The 19,243-nt window shown below is 46.1% G+C and overlaps 1 protein-coding gene across 4 annotated transcripts in view; it reads right to left on the bottom strand.

Annotated features, from left to right (window-relative positions):
* The window catches only part of PID1 (phosphotyrosine interaction domain containing 1), an 87,139-nt gene extending 69,466 nt beyond the window's left edge, over positions 1–17,673 (bottom strand). The window contains exon 1 of one of the 4 annotated variants that reach the window (XM_063408428.1): positions 17,539–17,673. Coding sequence is in view for 2 of the 4 variants with exons in the window: in XM_063408426.1 (XP_063264496.1) it covers positions 17,157–17,186 (30 nt within the window). In the remaining 2 variants the exon portion in view is untranslated. The other 3 variants (XM_063408429.1, XM_063408427.1, XM_063408426.1) reach the window with 3 other exon arrangements.
* Between the last annotated feature and the right edge of the window lie 1,570 nt (positions 17,674–19,243).

Below are 19,243 nucleotides of genomic sequence, written 5' to 3' on the forward strand. Positions count from 1 at the left end.
CCTACACCACAACTTGAGACTAATGAAAATGAATGGAACAGCTAATGAATGCATCAGGACCAGGCTTCTTGTTCTCTCTGAATATAGTCCACATAGTTTACAGCACAGGGCAATATTTCCCCCAAAAAACACAGTCCACAAGTGAATCCTCTGCAGGTACCCCAAAACAGTTCTGTCATGCAGGTAGCATCCCTCTGTGCTGAGGGGCATGGAGGGCATGGCAAGATGGGATTCCCTGACTGCATCTGGTCCACACAAGGGGGACGCTCCTACAGCACCTCCCAAGACAAATCACACAGCATCCAGCCATCAGCAAAGCTTTGGATATCACAAGGTTAAACCCTCTACCCTCAATTCACTCATACCTTCCTCACCATATTTAAAAAATTAAACACTTCCCTGAATGTCCATATTTAAGTAATTGAAAAAAAAAAAAAGAAGAAAAAAAAAAAAAAGAGGGTGGAAGATAGTTAAGTTACTATTGATGTTCCTGGCAGATGAGATCTATGCTCACAAGAGCTGGACTTCTCCCCGGACTGATAAACATAAAGCAGACTGCCTTCTGTGCCGGCTGCCAGCTCAGCCTGGGGAATAAAAGATGTTTTCAATTCCAGAAAAGATGCATGTGTGTTGAAACACTGAACACTCAGCGAGGCCTCAGTCCCTCACTCACAGTGCACAGGCCTGTGGGCGCCGGGGGCTGCTCAGAGCACGTAAAAATACGCATATGGCAAAGTTGCGCAGAAATGAGACCTTTGTTATTGTAAATACATGCAGATTTTGATAGCAATTACATTGCAGCATTTTTAGGGGCATGGTTTCTCTTTCTATTATTTCCATTGGCGTGGATTTTCCATTTCAGCTTGCTTTAGTTCCAGTTGTGTGATAATGTCATGGCAGTACACTCATGTGTGAACATATGCAGCATGAATGGCTCACCATTTTTAGGTGTGACTACCGAGGATTGTTCTGCAATTCAGGAGGGCAGGTTTACAGGATCTATTTATGGGTCTCACTCTGTACCCAGCCTTTGAAAACATTTCAGATCTATTTTTGCCAGAGAAAGCTACTGTAAAAACACTGGGGTTGTCTAATCTGGCTTTTGGTCAGAGCTCACCATCCCTAACGTTCTTGCTTTCACCCCTGATCCCCTAAAATTGTAACATAGCTGTTAGTATGGAAACCATCACAGCTGAAGGAGTTCAAGGAATGAATAAATTTAGTAATCTTATTTGCCTCCAACTTTTCTGACCACCTCAATCACAGTTTTAGATGTTGTCCACAACAGTAACAGATAAAACCTAACTCTAAAAAAGCAACAATTCAAGACAGAAAATCACATGTAATCACACATCTATAGTAAATGAGGCACTACAGAAATGCCAGACTATGGAGGAGGTCAGACCAAAGTGATAGATGATTTGAAAGAAGGCAAACAGCTCTGCCGGGAATCAGCAAGGAATCCAGACAAGTTAATCACTCATTTGCAGTATGACACAACAGCCAAATGACACTGAAACCTCAGTGTCCAGTCACCCAAGGAAACGTCCATGCTGCAGAGCAGCCCAGGAAGCCCTGCTCAGGAAACACACACCACACAGCCCTGCTGAGCAGTGCTGGGAGACAGCAGCACTGGAAACAGCTGAGGAGTACTGGAAAACTCAGAAGATACTCATGATCTGAAATTATTTCATCCTTCTGAGTTACAGGTAGATCAGGGAGCTTGCAGGGCAGCTTGCTAAGAGGGAGTGACACCAGTGAAATGCCACCCGCAGAGTATCAAAAGCCCCTGTGCTGGCCCATGGAGAACTGCAACAGGCAAAGCCAGGACCCAACAGCAAAAAAAACCCTGAATTAACAGGGAGGCTGAGCAAAAATCCTGAGGACATAAATGTCTGCCAGCCTTGTTGCCCATTGTCTGGAAATATCAGTATCTCCAACCCTACCTTTCCTTTGCTGACCAGTAACAGCATAAAAACATTAAGTTCTGCAAACGAACAGCTGCACAGCACCTGGTACTGCTAACAGCTCTTCACTAACCTGGTTTAGAAGCTGAAATAAACACTACACTTTTATTTCTAAAGGCAAAAGCTGGTCATCAAAACCCATCTGTCACTGTCTGTGCTCCAAAACATATCTCGTGCTAAACCCCAGCCTGCAATTGTACAAGCACACCCCACTAACAGGGCTCAAATAGGGACACTGACCAACCCCTTGTCTCCTTCAATACACTAGTGCTGTATTTTGCCCACTGATCTAGTTCCTGGAAAAGCGGGGGGGAAAAAAGGCATGACCCCCTGGCCCCTGATCCAGCAGCAAAGTTTTCAGTGTCTTAGCAGTGATTTCAAACAGGAGTGAAGCCAAGCCTGAATCCTCACATTATCCTTTGCAAAATCCCAGCATCAGCGTTAGCAAATGAAAAGATCAAATCAGTTGGCTGAGACAGACTGTAATTTCTGTACCTACATTTATTAATACTAGGTACATAAAACTGAGGAAAAGAAATGCTAGAAAAACACAGTGATGTTAACCACAATGGCAAACTGAATGTACTGGTCCTTTCCTCCAGCCAGGAAACAACTTCAAGCTGTTTCTTTTAAGCTAGTCACTGGATAGGAAATGCTTTTTAGACAGAAAAATATTTTCTTTTCCAGAAGATACCATAAAACCCAGGCACAGAGCACAATATATGTTTTGATGGGAATTAATTACTTGTTTACTGTGGTCGTTCATTACACAGCTAATCCCCACACATTGTCTAAACAACTTATTTCCTCCGGTGAGTGGAGAAAGGTCAACATAAACAAAACAGTTTGATTTTTCCTAAAGAAGAAGATGCAGAGCACTGGCAACACATCTGCAGGGTGTGAAAAGCTAAAGAGCAACATTAGAGGATGTCCTTTCAGCACCTTCCAGGTTTTTTTCTAAGTGAAGGTATTCCAGAATGAAATGTTACCAAATATAATGGAATTGAGATGTTCCAGTATACAAAAATGTTGTTTTAAACCAAGAGCTATTAATTCTTCAGAGCTGTGGGCTGTAGTTTATCATTAGCATCTAGAAGTGAAGGATGGTTATAACAGTCAATTCCATTTCTCCCCAGTGACTAAATCATGTACTAGCTAAATCATTTATGAATGTCAAAGGGTGACAGTTTTCAATTAAGATAATGAGATTCTAGAGGCTCTGGCCATCTGAACCCCGTCTGTGGATTTTCCTCCCAATTAAAAACAAAAAAAAACAAACCAAAACAACAAAACACAAAAGGAAGCGTTCTGACAAACTGATTTTACTTAAACTGGGTATTCACAATTTAGCACTATTCTACCACATATATGCTAGCCACAGAATAAATATTTATACTAGTCACCACATGCTGTTAGACATTAACACAGGGTTAAGGTGATGTTAATGGAATCATGGACATTGGAAACTGCAAAATTTTGCTCCCCTTGTAATTCTTCAGTTCCTCAGGCAAGGACCCAGCCTTTGTCCATACAGCATCTCAGCAAATGGACATACAGCATCCAAGGCCTGGCTGCTCTTGGAGAAGGCAAAACAGTCAAGGGAGAACATCAGTAAACTGCTCACTCGCACAGCAGGAGCGGGCACCTCCCCAGGATCCAGAGTGCCCTGTCGATCCTGGGTCAGACCCAATTGGGGACACATCCCTCCAGTAGCAAACACTGCCTGGGTGTGAAGATATATACTCCAGACCTTTGTAAATACGACCCTTGTAAGTGAGCACCCTACCATTAGACCCTTTACTGTTAGCTTCCATGGAGTATCTATAATATAAGTGCTGGCAGCAACAACCATTATTCTTTTTAGCCATCTCACACCCACTGTTCAAAGTAATTATTTATATTGACCCACTAGTTTTCAAAAAGAGAAAAACAAACAAAAAAATCAAAAGAAACCATAAAGAAGAACTACACAGTGAAAGTGAAGATAAGCTTCCCTGGGTAAAACTTCAAACTCCCACAGAAGTTCAGTAAAGTCAAGTCAGAAAAGTAACACCACATTAGACTTGTTAGTTCAAACATTACTAAGCACTGGCCAGACTCCATGCTTTCTCTTTTTATTTTACATACAATTAGCTGGCAAGAGACGATGATTAGCTAGAAAAACCACATTCCCTTTTGACCTCCAGGTGTACAAAGCAGAACAGCATGATGTATTTCCCAAAGCAAACCCTGGATCTTTAGGCAGCATGCAGTAAGGCTTCAAGCATCCACAGCAGCAAGTCACCAGACAGTGCTTGTGGCACAAACTCTCACTGTGGAGCCTGTTAGCTGCTGGTCAGATCTCCCAAAACTGTCACGGCAGTGGCAGGCACCTCCTCCAGGCTCGTTTCCAAAGCCTGGTTCCAAGGCTGGACCTGTACAAACTTTTGCATACAGGAGAACTTGCAGAGGACAAGATTACAGCATATTTCTGTAGAATGGTGTGCACAGCCAGCTCAACTCCCTCTTCCACTGGAGATCTGGACTTTACTGTCTCTGTTCTCAGTTCATACCCACACTCAGGAAGAATCAGAAGCACCAAAGAGTGCAACAACAATGCCAAGTACGGTGAATCACCCAGGCAAAGCAAGGGGTGTTACTCTGGTGCAGGCAGCTCTGTTCACCAGGGGAATGTCACCATACAGCACACAGGGTCCAGTCACCTTGGCATTGCAGGCACTCAAACCATCTTCTTCCCTGTGGAAAAACTGATTACATTTAGGAAGTGATGATATGCTTGAAAGTCATTCCCCCCCCACCTCCAACAGATGGACAAATTATGCTGTGTCAGTTTGTTCCTGTTACAAAATAGTCCCCAATTCCCCTGGAGAGCTCCCAACAGCTCTGCTCCCTCCCTGGCCAGTCCATCCCACTGGCATTGCAAAGGGAGCCTTTAGCAGCTCCATTAGCCAGAGAGTTCCCATTCAAGGGCTTTAATAAAACTATCTTAAATAAAACTGCTGCTGCCTGATGAGACCTACTGACTGGGATACTACTAACTTTTCTGGAAACCGTGTTGCACAGCCAAAACCACTCTGCACTGAGGGCTCTGCAGCACAGCTGCAACTGTTAGCAGGGACTCATGTTATCTAGAACTCCTCAAACTTACATTACTTTACAACCAGCACAGGAAGTCACATATGTCACTGGCACTTCAATTTAAGGTCATTTTAAAGCAAACACCAAGTTACAGAGCTCCGTGGAGACCAGACTTAAACCCCCCCAGAAAAGTGTTTAAAAAATAAGAAAAAAAATTTAAAAACCAACAGATAGATTTTTTGGAAAATGAGGAAGAATATGACTGCACATGTATGGATTTGACAGTAAGAACATGTTGGAAATAATGTTTTCTTTTCCCAGAATGAGGCAGACTGCTCTTTAACTTCAGTTTTGTAATGATGGCTGCTGCATAAAAAACATTTGTTTGTTCCTGAGAAATGTTGAAAAAACATTAAAAAAGCATAGTGGGCATTTTTCACCCTTTGAAGAAACAAATACATGATGTTTTCACGAGAAAATGTGAAAATAAGAAAATATCTCAGAAACAGACTGGATCCCCAAATAAGAAATACAGGTTTTGGCTGAAAAGAGAAAATATTTCCTGAGGCTCTGGAGGTGTGTCAGGCTCCTGGCTGTGCTGGGCAGCAGCTGCAGCCACCATGGAGCGCCAGGGCTGGTCGTGTTCTGTCAGGCAGAGCCACAGCCCTGCTCCCACCCTTCTGTGAGGGACCCACACTCCCTTTTTTCCCCCCATTGAGGGAAGGAACTGGGTGGCTGAGAGGCTGGTTAACACTTCCATAAGTACTCTGTAAAGCAGTTTTCCCCAGCCCCAGGCGAGCGGGCGGTGCTCTCGCTGCGTGACAGACGCTCCTCTGGCGGATGCAGAGCAGCCCCTTATCCAAACACCATTAGGGCCTGCTCCAGGATGACCTCAACAGCACACACTTTCCAAAAAGAGTCATACAGAAACATTTAATTCAGCTCTCTTAGACATTAAGTCTTGTCTCGTAGAGCTACTCTTAAAAACAGAAAAAAAAAAAAAAAAAAAAAAAAGAAAAAAGAAAAAAAGAAATCAAGTAAAATTTGAACTTTTAAAAAAACACATGAAGTTTCTTCTCAGTCATAATAAAAGAAATATAGGGTAACTCCACTGGCATTAGTATTGGCACTTAGATTTATGCCAACACTCTCAAAATCTGAATTTGGACCAAAACCAAAACCCACATATAGACAGGGGCAAAGTTTATCCCCAAGTGAACAAAATAACATCTCTCCTAGACATTAATGGCTTCTGAAACTCTCTAGCTTGATACAACATTAGTGATTTAAATGCCAAACCACATTCACTCTGTTTATCTTGGGAAGCTCCACATCCATGTAAGAACACGCTCACACCACAACAGAGGAATGAAAGGTCAGGCTGTTACTTTCAGAACCAGTGCAGTAAACTTAAGGTATGGCCATTTCCCTGGCCAGTGCCTCTCACTGCAGCTAGCTATTTTTCAAATATCATGTAAGCAGCATGAATAACTTCTGATACAGAGAAATAAAAACTCAACTTCAAAAAAAGCAATATAAATACACTCTGAAAGTAATTTCAACCAACCAGAAGTGAGCTATTTCAATGCAAGATTTCTGCAGACGTGGCTCCTGGGCCATGCTAGGCTGCTCATGGACTTCTCAAGTCCCCAGCTGATGACCCGCTCCTCCTACACTCAGAAGATCTACATCACTATATAGCATTTAACTTCATCCAAAGCCTCCTTAGATTCTGTCTTTCTGACAAACACATGTAGGTACCTTAATCTATAGAAACCTCACTGCCCCACATGGCTGGACCCTGCTCTGCCCTGCTGGAGCAGTCCCAGGCTCAGAAAACCTCTCAAGCTTGTACAGTCACAGGTGTGAAAACCCTAAGCTGCAGCTCTGAATGTCTCTTTCCAGTTGAAGATCTACCCATGACTCATTTCAGCTCACACTTGCAGCTCAGCATCTCTTCAAATGTGACTTTTCCTTAGGGGAGATGAGCTCTGCCACTTCTGCAGCCTGAAACTTGTCAGCATTTTAAATGTGAGCTGGATGTGGGAGAATGGCTTCAGTAAAGGAATTATTAAGCACTAACAAGAATTTATTACTAGAATAAGTGAATATTTTCAATGTCTTCAAGTGCCAGGGCTTTTCACTACCCTTGATTACAAAAGGTAGCCATCTCATTCATTTCGGCTGGCCCTAATGCCCAGACAGGCTGCCCTGTGCCTTGGCAGACCCTGCAGCAAGCCTGGTATTTCTGACAGGGCTATTTCCTACACCAGGCAGCCCCACTTCACCCTGGACACCCCCAAGGAAATTATCTGAACTCTGTGTGTGATGGCCATTGAGGAAAACAAAATCCCAAGTCTTCACAGCAGGTTAAGTCCTGGGAGCTCTGTGTCCTGTTCCCAAGCCAGAAGCTGCAGAACTGTGAAGGTGCAAAGAGTCACACATGAGCTCAAAAGATACAAGAAAAAAACTGATTATTGCAGCACCCATCTGCGGGAAAAGGCAACAGCAGAACCCACCTGTGCTTCTGTAACATTTCAAATTGTTCAACTCCTCCTTCCATAGCAACTCTGCATTTTAGAGGTACAAGATTAAAACACTGCCCTTTGAAAATGTTACATGTCCCAGCACCAAGCTTCAGGCTCTTTAATGAAAAAAGAGCCTCTAAACACCAGATCAAGACAAAAGTCAGTCACAAACAAATGCTTCCTAACATTCCTTATAAACCACAGAAAAGTTACGTTGCCATCTCAAATGGCAAGATAAAAGTTAATGGATTCAAAGGCCTATGCCTCCGCATCGAGATAAGGCTGCATGCCTAAATCTGAGTGATTTAACATTCATTTATCAAAGTGAACTGTCCAATCTCATAGAAAGGAACATCCCCTCTGCAGCCTTCAGCACTGATGCTCCATCAATAAGAATGTGACAGAAAGGGTTCCACCTCCCCCAGCATCCCAGCCACGTATCCCAACAGGCAGCACTGCCAGTGGCAGCACAGCCTGAGGGGAGCCTGGGCCAAAAATCCACAGCTCCCAGCACAGCCCAGCCCAGCAAGGGTGAACCTGAACCCAGCTCAAGGCCTGGCCAGGCCCTCTGCCTTGTCCTTAGCTGAAGGATCTCAGGGCTTTGGGCGTTTGAGAAATCACTGATGGTTTTTTAATTTGTTACCTACCAGAGGAAGCAAGCACCCAGCACTCTTCAGCAGCACTGCACATCCCTCCAGCAGTTCATTCTAGCAGGAGGCACCAAAGCTGTCTCTACTATCAGGACTTTCTCAAACACACAGCACCAAGCTCAATAGGCCCTTTCAGCCACATATCAAGAGGGCCGACATAAAATTTTCAAAATATCCTTCCTTCTAATTCTAATCCAAACAACAGAGCACAGCTGTGAAAACTGAAGCCTCTACAGATCTGCACTGTACAGGCTCCTTCTTAAAAACACTGGGACAGGATTCAAGCTTCTACATTTTCTGATTCAAATTTATAGGCAGGCACAGAAAATTCCCATGGACTAGGGAAAAAAAAACGGTTTAAGCTGACAATTTTCTGAAAGATGAAAAAAATTCATACTCCCTTCTGCTGACACACTGTGCAGCAGTGGGGCAGAGGTCCACACTATGCCCTGACAACCAGGGAGCTCAGGGAGCTGCCAACTGGTATTTGTTTAAGTTCCAAAAGATACTTTTCTGGTCAAAAACCAGAAAAAATATAATAAATGCCATATGGAAAAGCTAAAATTGGGCAAAAGGTTCAGTTAAATAAATAGCCTCAAATGAGGGGAAAAAGGATTAAAACCCTGGTTTTGAAGTCTGATGTATTTTTTCTCTAACAATTTTGCTGATTGTCTTTTCACTCTCCAGCTCAGAGCTAAAGCCAGAACAACTAGCACACCATAACACAACTCCCAGTGCTCCTCTCCCCAGAAGGGAACCCTAGAAAACAAGGACAAAATTCCTTAACACAACACTAGAAAACAAGTTCAGCATACTAATTTGGATGGGACAGTTTTGATTAAGAAAAACAGAAATTTTGTTTCCCTGTTTTTCTTAAGCAGAAGGCCAGGGAAGGAGGGAAGGGTGATTTCTCTCCCCAAGAAACCACCATTTTCAGGTCAGTGTCACCATGATCAGTTCAGAAAGCACAGATTAATCCTGACAGCAGGAAAGCTGGTCCCCAGCTACAGGAAAGCTACAGCTGAGACTCGCTCTGGAGAGCCTCTCCCTGTAGCCATTCAGAAAAGGAATCCAACCCTCCCCTCCTGTCCCTCATCCCCCAGACTCAGGGAGGGAAAGGAGAGCTAGAAACCTGCGGGTTCAGATGATCTATTTGATGTTGCCACCATCACCATGCCTTGGCCCCTCACAGGCCCCAAACGCCTCTTATCCTACTTTGTAGGCAGCAGAATTGCTTAGTAAGCTCCACAGCAGAGAGAATTATTCATTTTTAATGAGACTGTACAAACCCTCTGATCTCCTGTAATAGTCCAGTGGATGGGTTCCCTGCTCTGCTCTTGAGGCACCAGGCTCAAGGTTGGTACTGACCCAGTGAAGTTTGGATCAGATCCCACTGCAAGACCTTCAGAGCAGTTACTTCACCAGCAGGACCAGACTGAACACCAGTTCTCCCTTCCAGACACTCAGTGCGTGGGTCAGTTTTCACAAGAGCACAGTCCACCAGGTAAAACACTTTCTTGGAAAGACTGGCCCTGAACAAAGCTAATACAGCCAGCTGGAGACTTGTAAAGACTTACTCCAGGGTCATCCTGCAAGCTTCACATGAGATGTATGGAACAATCATCTCTCAAACCCAGAGGGAGCTTGGCATGGGAAGAAAGAGGTGGCCACAAATCTGACTTTCAGGACACTTAATTACATTTCTATCTGCTCTCACTGTTCTTGGCAGCTCCCATCAAATATATCTGGAGAAAAGGTTTTCATGTGAGGGAAACATTCAAAAATTATCTGACATAACACAGACTCAAGGCCACAAAGGGTGATGGTGCAAGGACTCCAACTGCCCTGGTGCTATCCCAAACCCAGCAGCACTGTGATCGCAGCATAACTCCATCAGTAAAACTCACCAGCAGCAACTCAGTTTCCTGCTCATTGCCTGGAAGCAAAACCAGACATTAATCTGTGAAAGGTACATTTATTTAAAAGGTCCCAATGAAAACACTTATGGAAGTTTTTCAAAGACTAACACTCCAGAAGTCGTCACCAAACTCTCAAGGTGTCAACGCAACAAGACCAACTTAGTCATTCTGAGGCTATGTGTGATATTGTTGAAGCAACATCATTAAAAGAATATTAAATACTGGCGATACACAACTTTTTGTTTTTCCTTCAGATTCTATGCAAAGATCTATATTTGCCACTCTTTTTTTCAGTATTTCAGCAGGAAAAACAAATCATGAAGTGTATGTTGTGTTAGGTCTTCTCAGGACACTTGTACAATCACCCACATTTAACATCTTTGGTCAGAGAGTTCTGATTCACTTATTCAGAAACAGTTCAGAAGACTTAACACTGTCATCTGTAACTTTTCTAGCTATTATATGAAGTGCAAATAAGTTCAATTACTATACATTAAACCACTATGAGGAAAACAAATATTGTAAGGGCTAAACATTGCTTAAAGAGACTTTTCAGCTACACATTTCCTTGTCTCTGGGTAATCAGACTCTCCTCTTGCCTGCACAGAGCCACATCAAAGACACAGCAGTGCTGTAAGGGTGAGGACACTTAGCCCAACACTTCAGCACCAACCCAAGGTGTCTGCTGAGAACACAGCCGTGCCTGGAAGGAAACAGTAACATCTGGGCACACCACTGCTGACTGTCCTGTCCTGCTGGGTGACACCAGGGACACACTAAATCTGAAACAGGCACTTAGAATTCTGAACTACTTAGACTGGATGCTTTAGTGTGCCTTTCTTCAAGGAAATCACTGCTTTAATTTTTTTCTTGGTCATCAAACAGGCTGCCAGCTTCATAAACAAAAACTAGTAGTACACTATAAATGAACCCTGAATATCATTACCCATGGGGCTTTCCACAAGGCGCTCACTGATTTTGGTTTTCTTTTGGTCATAGAATGCTTCCCAAAATTAACATTTTTCCAGAGCCATTCAGTTTCTACAAACAATAAATAATGTAGAAAAAAAGGAACTGCCTGAGCTAAGTAGTGCCAGATGAGCCTCCTGGAATCACAGGGTTTTGTTCTAAAGATCCTGACTGCTGTAAAATCATAGCAGCAAACTAGAGTGCAAAAAAAGAGTGCAAAACCTCTGATGCTTTGAAAGATATCCTGAAGCTATATAGTGCCAAAACACCGGGCTGTAAGACTTCAGACGTTTGCAGCCACATGACTCAGGCTTAAATTTCAAATACTTTTCATTTTTTCCTTCTGACATAATATTTAATGAAACCAGAGTTCAGTAGTAGTATCAGTCTTGCTATACATGTCTTGCAGCAGTTTCTGCCTGGACAGCTGTTTGTGCACTTACAACTCACTCGTGTTTGGTTTAGAAAGGTTTTCCATATGCTTTGAAAATTGGAAAACTATTGTTTCAACTGCCTGTATGGTGTATTTTTAACACACATATGCATGTGAACAGTGAAAAGGATTAGAAGCTCATTTTGAAAGCACCAATAGCACCTAAAATTACATTACATCAGAACGCATGCAAACATTTGTCACCTAAACAACAGCAGCTGTGATCACCTCAAAGCCATCAAATGTGCACATCTACTCAGAGGTGACTTCTCTTTAGTAAAAGATCTTTTCAAAGCTCCTGATATGGGGAAGTGTTTGATATGTATGCTAGTGGTAGTGGATGCACGTAACATACATTAATTTAGCAACAGAGTCTACAATCGCAACATTTAAAAGTATAAAAGTAGATTGAAGATGCAAGGCTACAGGTACATTAACAAATTCCTGTAAAACAAGCAATGTGTTTATGAAGCCTTGGAAAGCAGCACTCACAGCCCAGCATGAAGGTGAGCAGCAACACCCCAATACTGCTGCTTTCACTTTTTTCCACTTCCTTTAATAGCTACACCACTGTTTTACTGCTGTGTCGTAATGATGTGGAAGTACATTACACCAGCAACTCAAACACTGTGGTAAAGCAACCTTACACAATCTTACTTCTCAGGGACTTCAGAGGAGCTGCACAAGTTACATGATGGCACAATTAAGCCCTGAGGTTCAGGAAATCAAACTTGCCCCAGTAAAGGACTTGAAGCTTCCTGCCCTTCATCACCCACTTCACTTCATCTCATCTCGCCCACTCTCAGCTCTCCTGCACAGTATTTCACAGCACATTAGGAGAGATGTGGAACTTTATGAAAGAAATAAATTCAAAAATACGAGAATTACTACAGCCATCCATTATTAAATCCCTGCCCCAAAATGGCCCCAAACTGTGGCTTTCAGTAAGAATATTGAACTTCCAGATGAGCAGAGAATCACTGAAGTCCCACTGTGAACACTTGTCTATTTGCATGCCCATATGAAGCCAAGCAGTGTCCAGCCCAAAGCTCCATGACACGCACTCCTGTCTGTTCCCCTCTGCCTGGCACCCACTCATGTGAGCCTGCACCCTGTACCACCCACAGAAGCAGAGTGAAAATCTCCAGAGAGGGCTCCTGACCATGGCTCAGCTCAGGGATGTCTGGCAACACAGCACGAGGCTGGGCAGCACCAGCACTGCTGCACCGCTGCACTGCTGCTCTGGGGGAAAAGCTGTTTGAACTTGGTGATCCCTATTACCCATATGTGTCAAGAGAAGCAGGGAAACCTATAAACAGGGGTTATAAACAGCACGACCTCAGAAAATATGCACCCACCGGGATTTATTATCTAGAAACAATGTCCAGCATCAAGCTTCCAGGAAAATTCAGGTTACAAAGCAAATAGTAGCCAGGCTATGATCTCTCAGCCTGTGAGAACACCTTGCTTGTTTTCAAACACCACTTCAGAGTCCTCACAGGAGCATCACTGACACCATCAGCTCCAAATCCCCAGCTGTGCTGCCAAGGGCTGCTGAACCAGGCACAGACGGTACATTTGGAAGTAGTTTTAAAGAAAGATTTCACAGTATTTTTGGAATCATTTCAACAAGTGCCACTGCCACAAACATCAAGCCACAAATCAGTCCCCACTGCTTATAACCACTGATAAGGTCTGCTGAAGGCACGACAATGTAAACCAGATCAGGCAGGTACAGTGAGTTTTGGAATGGAGCCTCCCCATTCCCAGCAGGGGGAATGACCTTTAAATACCTGAAGCAACCTTGGCGGATGCTCCAGAGAAGACTGGGAGGCACACTCATGTTCCATATGCTCACCTGCTTTTTACTGAACACAAGCCAGGAATGCCACCACAGAAATCAGAAGCGAGAAAGTTTCCCAAACAGACACAGTCCCAGGTCATCTCTCTTACATTAAGTGTGAATAATGCTAATTCTGTGTTACCTGCACAATCATGATCTTCTTATCACATCAGAGACTGGCTGATCCCTGTGGTATATCCCAGATGTATGATTTCACATGTGACTGCCTGTCCCGCTAACTTTGGAGAAAACAGACGAAACTTCAATGTTGCTACAGATGAAAGAATCGTAAGAACTGAAAGGAAAGGAAGAGCAAAAGAAGAAGCAGGCTTCGCTGTATTGTATTTTCAAAAAGAAACCTCAATATCTACATTTTTCTAGCTTATTCTTCTAATCCGTTTAATTCTACATATCTTCCAGAAACAGAGAGGCTTCTTCATTAAACAGCAGCATAACAGGAAAAGCTTCCATCAGAGGGAAGTAGAGAACAGGCTGACAAAAACACAACAAAAAAAAAACCAAGAAAACACAGTTTATTCCAGCAAAGCCAGGAATCAAGGCTCTGGGAAGCGGGGAGCATTTCAGCAGCAAATAGCTACAGCAGCAGTGGGGACAAGTGCAGTTCATGCCCCAGCTCACTGCATTCTGTAACTCAGCTGCTGACGACACCTCATTCCTATTGCATATGCGTGAGCTCTGCTGCTGACCTCACTACTGGAATTGTACCCATCCAGTCAATGCCAAAAACTTCAGCACAAACTACGAAACTTAACAGGACGGAGCACATTTGGAACAGAAGTAGGTTTTGCGTGAACAGCAACAGACCAGAAATGTGCATCCTTTGTGTGGGACTGGCAAAGGAGGTCCGTGAGCCATAGAGGAGCATGGCACAGCTTGTCAGGAGACGACAGGAGCCCTCACACTGCGATGCCACTGCCATTTAAGTTAAACACACACAGCTTAGCGCTGAGGGCAGGACTGACCCGTACCAACAGGCATCCACTTCCAAAGGCAGTTCATACTTTCCCTTACTGAACCAGGCCAAAAGAAATAATCTGAGAGATGAAAATATTTTCTTTGCTGTTTTACTTAGTGCAGAGCTACACCACGGACTAACAACAGACCTGCACTTCCCCACAGCTGGGTATTGACACATGATACATCTGGGTCAAAGCTAAGCCACATACCATATACACATTAGAACATCAAGCAAGCTGGGCCAGCTCCACATTTCCTGCATCCATATATCAGCCTGATGTAAAAGACAGGGCTGTATCTGCCTTATACACCCCCCAAATATCCTACAGTAGTGACTTGGCATAACTGTAATCCCAAAATACATTAATAGAGACCATAAGACATTATCTACTCTACCCAGTGACCACATACCACCCTGCTACAACCAAAATCCCATACCCAGAGCCTCACAACACTTGCTTGTCAGCCAGGAAGAGAGCCTGTGACATCAGGGACAAGCAGAGGGCCCCCTTCAACACCCCCATCACATCAGCATTTGTTTCACAGTAGTTACGTGCCAGGAGGGAGGGAGCCTGGGACAAAGAGAGCAACATGGGACACCTGAAACTAAATTAAGATGTTGAGGGCAAGGAAGAAGGGAAAACAGATGCATTTGTACCTTGCACAAGCTCTCCTCAGGGGGCCAGGCAGCGCTGCCAACAGTTCTGGCCAGGCTGATGATTGACATGTCAAGGGGAGATCAGACTACTTGAAAGAACCAGGCTTCAAGGGTTTTTTGGAGAAAAAAAAATTCAGAGGGCTTGGGGTTATTAGATAGTTTATTGCCCATGTAACTCCAGCTCATATGAATACAGATTAAGATTAAGCTTTCAGTTACAAGATCTCATCCTAGTTACCCCAGCATCCTTCCCCTCACTGCATTCATTTTGTCGACAATTCACTACACTGTTATTTAGCTCCTTGTGTGAACACAGAATTATTATGGGCTTTCTGTGACTTTTTCAAGGCTTTCTTCCCCATTTCAGAAACTGGCACAAGTCCAAAGCATTCTTTAATTCTACAATTTTGAATCCCCCTGATTTCTTTATTTTTTAGAGCACCAACAGTCATTCATGTACTTACTCAGAAACTCCTGTTTGCAAAAAGTGCATTTACAGGCACTCAGCATTTTTATCAGCTCAGGATGCCTGGAGACTCCAGCCAGAGGCAACCAAAGTAGATTAGCACAAAGTTAGTGGCCACTGCTGAGAACTTTGGTGCTTGTGGCTCCCTTTCAAAAACAGGGAGGAGCACAGGCTCCCCTTGCTTCAGGCTTAGATTCTGCTGTGACAGGTAAGTTAGAGGCCCAGTGATCAATCATCCCCCCTCCAGACAGCCCTGGTTCCTCACAGCACACAGCCATTCCCACCCGCTCCCTAAGGCCAGACCCCTAACAGTGCACAGGATACGGCTAAACAAGGTTACACTCACAAGCTTATTCTGCTAAACACAACCATTGGTCCTCTTTAGCTTTGCATGCTCTTGTAGGCAGTATCAGATATTTGTCAAAATAGTACCTTGTTATTTTAACACCTCCCAATCCCACAAAGGGGACACAAAGCCATTCTGTACAATCCAGATCAGCACAACACTACCAGCCTCGGCTTTCCCTTTCTCTTCACTTCCATCACCTTCTCCTTTGTCACCAGCTGGGTGCAGCTTCACCTGAGGTCTGTCCCCCACATCAGCATCTCCCCAGGGAACACCCCTGCCTCCAATGCCCAAGACCATTAACTCAGGGCAGCCTGCCACTTGTGTTTAGCAGAGAGGTTTCTGACTAACACAGGGAAAGAAATAACTAATAATATGTTCACAAAGATTTACCCCAGAATCCATCAACTATGTATGTGGTACATCATTCCTATCCACTAAAAATCAAGCTTTTTTTATTGTAGAGAAAAATACAGCTTTTTCAGAGCAGGAATTATTCCCATTACTGGCTGTTGAAGATTAAAGCTCATGCATCTCTCAGCTTGGCTCTACTATCAACTCCAATCAAACTGCTGAATTTTCTGCTTGATGATATCAAAGCAAATTCTCAATTTGAATTGCAAAAGTAGTAAAAACCTTTTCTTGTCATCTGCTGTGCCCATTGATTCTTATTTAAGATGCCCAATTCTCTCTCACTCGACACTTGCTCTGGAAAACTACACGAAACCGACGCAGTTGAAGTACAAAGTGAGTTTTATTTCATCTCGCCCTCTGCCTGTCTCGGCTTTCCCCGGACTGTGTAACACGGACACAAGCCGCACGAACAGCGGCAGAGCCGGCCCCGCACACCCGGAGGGTGCGGCAGGGTACCCCGGTGACCCTGCCACATCCCGCCCTCAGGGCGAGCGGATGGCAGAGCGCTCCCACGGGACTCCGCATCCCCCGCGGCCGCTCCGAGGGACCCTCCCGCTGCCGCTGGTCAGGCAGGGCCGGGCCGGGGCTGCCCCTCACCCGAGGGGGCGGCGGAGAAGCCCCGAGCGGCGCGTCCCCCGCCGAGCCCCGCCGCCGCCCGCGGCCGGCACCCAACCCCGCCGGGAGCGCCGGAGCCGCCGGGCAGCGACACCCGGGGAGCCGCCGGGGCAGCGGCTCCCGCACCGTGTCCCGCGTCCCCGCACACCCACCGTCCGCGCCAGAGAGACGGCGGCGGGGGGAGAAGTTGCCACAAACTCCGGGTACGCGGGTGATGCTCCGCCGGTCCCGCCGCCCCCCCGAGCCGCGCGGCCCCGCCGCCCCCTCAGGCGCGGACCCCGGCCGGCCCTACCTGCAGCCGCTCCGTGGCCGGCTGCCACATGGTGCCGCGGCGGCGGGAGGCGCTGCCGAGCGGGGCCGCGCGCGGCTCTCTGCGGGCGCGCGCCCCGCCCCGCCCCGCCCACGCGTGGGGGCCACGCGCGGACCCGCCCGGCGGTGCCGGTCCGCGGGCACTGCGTCCCCCGAGCTCGGAACCGTGCTCCGGCACGGCAACCATCCCAGCTGGGCACGGCATCCATCCTCGGACACGGCATCCACCCCCGGGACACGGCATCCCCTGGACACGGCATCCGACACGGCATCCCCCGGACACGGCATCCATTCCCCAGGCACAGCATCGATCCCAGCTGGGCACAGCATCCACCTCCCCCCGCGGAGCACGGCAAATATCCCACCTGGACACCTGTGGTGACCGGGACAGCGCCTCCCCCCAGCTGCTGCCACAGCCCGGCGTGTCCCGGCCGCGCACGGCGCTCTCGGGCAGCGGGGCCGTGTCCCCGCTGGCCTTCGCAGTGCACTGCCTGGGAGGGTGTGCCCCCCTCAGAGGAGCCATCCCCAAGGAACGCTTGCCTCACCGCAGCTGAAACTTTTTCCTTCAGTTCTGCAGGTGGTTCAAGCTGCTGCCAAGCACGTAGGACGTGTCATGGCTCTGTACGGCCGCTGCTGCTGACAGTGCGGGCTCATGGAGCACAGGGAGTCACCAGCTTGCGGCAGGATCTCCCCTGCCCGGTCAGGGCCGGGGTGGTCCCTCGAGGGGTCAGCACCAAAGCGGCATCACGGCCACATTCAGCTGATTCACAGTGTCGGGCATCCCCGCTGTGCCCAGCATCCCAGCAGTGCCCCGGCACCCATGAGGACAGACACACACACCGTAGAGGTCTGCAGGCACTGCTCTTCCCTGTGGAGGACAGAAATGCCACAGAAAAACAAAGTCTCTACAGGTTTCAAAGCTGCACCGAGGAACATTTTTTCCAGACACAAAAGCTGCCCCTGGCCCTCCCTGCTCACCAGAGGCCACCCGGGTGATGCCTCGTGCTTGGATGTAGGAGGATTAGTTAAAAACCCAGAGGAACTCATGCCATACTTGTACCACCACATCCTGCAGGCTGCAAGCCAGGCTCCAAACCATTGTAGGATGTGTGATCCCAGGGACACAGGGTATCCTTCCAGTGTCAGTACTTTAAATAGCAAGGGAAAGCAATACTGAAGAGAATCTTCTTAAAAAACAGGTGGACAAACCACGACCTTTAGCAGGGCAGCTCTGCCACAGGATCCATCTCGAGGACCAGCACCTCGAGACGCATTGCAGGATCCAGGAGGGCCCAGATCAGAGCAAGACTCAATGAACATGAACTTTTAGATTGTTTCTGGAAAGACTCCACCAGTATGTCCCTGGGCAGTGATGGCCTAATTAATGCAATTCAGATGTTGCAGCTCCATTTACTGATGCATCACCCACCTCTCTCTGGGATGGGAAGCATTAATTCTGCACCAGCCAAGATGCCCACTAGAGCTCTTTCCAAACACCATGTCCCTGTCACACCATTGTTTACTCCAACTGGTGCCTACACTCCTGCATGAGGGCCTTTTCTAAAAGCCTCATTCTTCCTCAAGTGAACTATGGAGCAGTTTCACCAATCCTTCCTGTATGGGTAAATCCACCCGCCACCATTTCCTGAACCAGCTAGGAGCTGGCACAACCCAAGCTGTCAGCAGCAGGGCACACAAAGGAAGTTCAGGATCTGCAATTAGCAGAAGGAGACCAACCCTAGGGCTGAAGGCTGCTTCTCTCTTAGTTTACATGACTTTTATACAAACTAGAACAATTGGGAAAGGAAATCTGCATTTGCTAAGAAATGGGTGGCATGTTATGCGAAGAAATGAATCCCTTAATTTCAAAAAAGGATATGAAAACAAGAGAAGATGAATGCTGTAGGCTTCAGACTTTAGTTGTATGAGAGGAAGGTAGGAATGTGCCCATACATGGGGAGGAGCAGCTCTGCTGCAAATGTTTGAAATCCAACTGGTTGATTAGAAAGCAATCTGTGAGCCCCTGAGCTCCACCAGCATCCTCCCCAAGCCTTACCCTTCACCAAGGCA

Source organism: Prinia subflava, chromosome 11 (genome assembly GCF_021018805.1).
Source record: "Prinia subflava isolate CZ2003 ecotype Zambia chromosome 11, Cam_Psub_1.2, whole genome shotgun sequence".
NCBI lineage: Eukaryota > Metazoa > Chordata > Aves > Passeriformes > Cisticolidae > Prinia > Prinia subflava.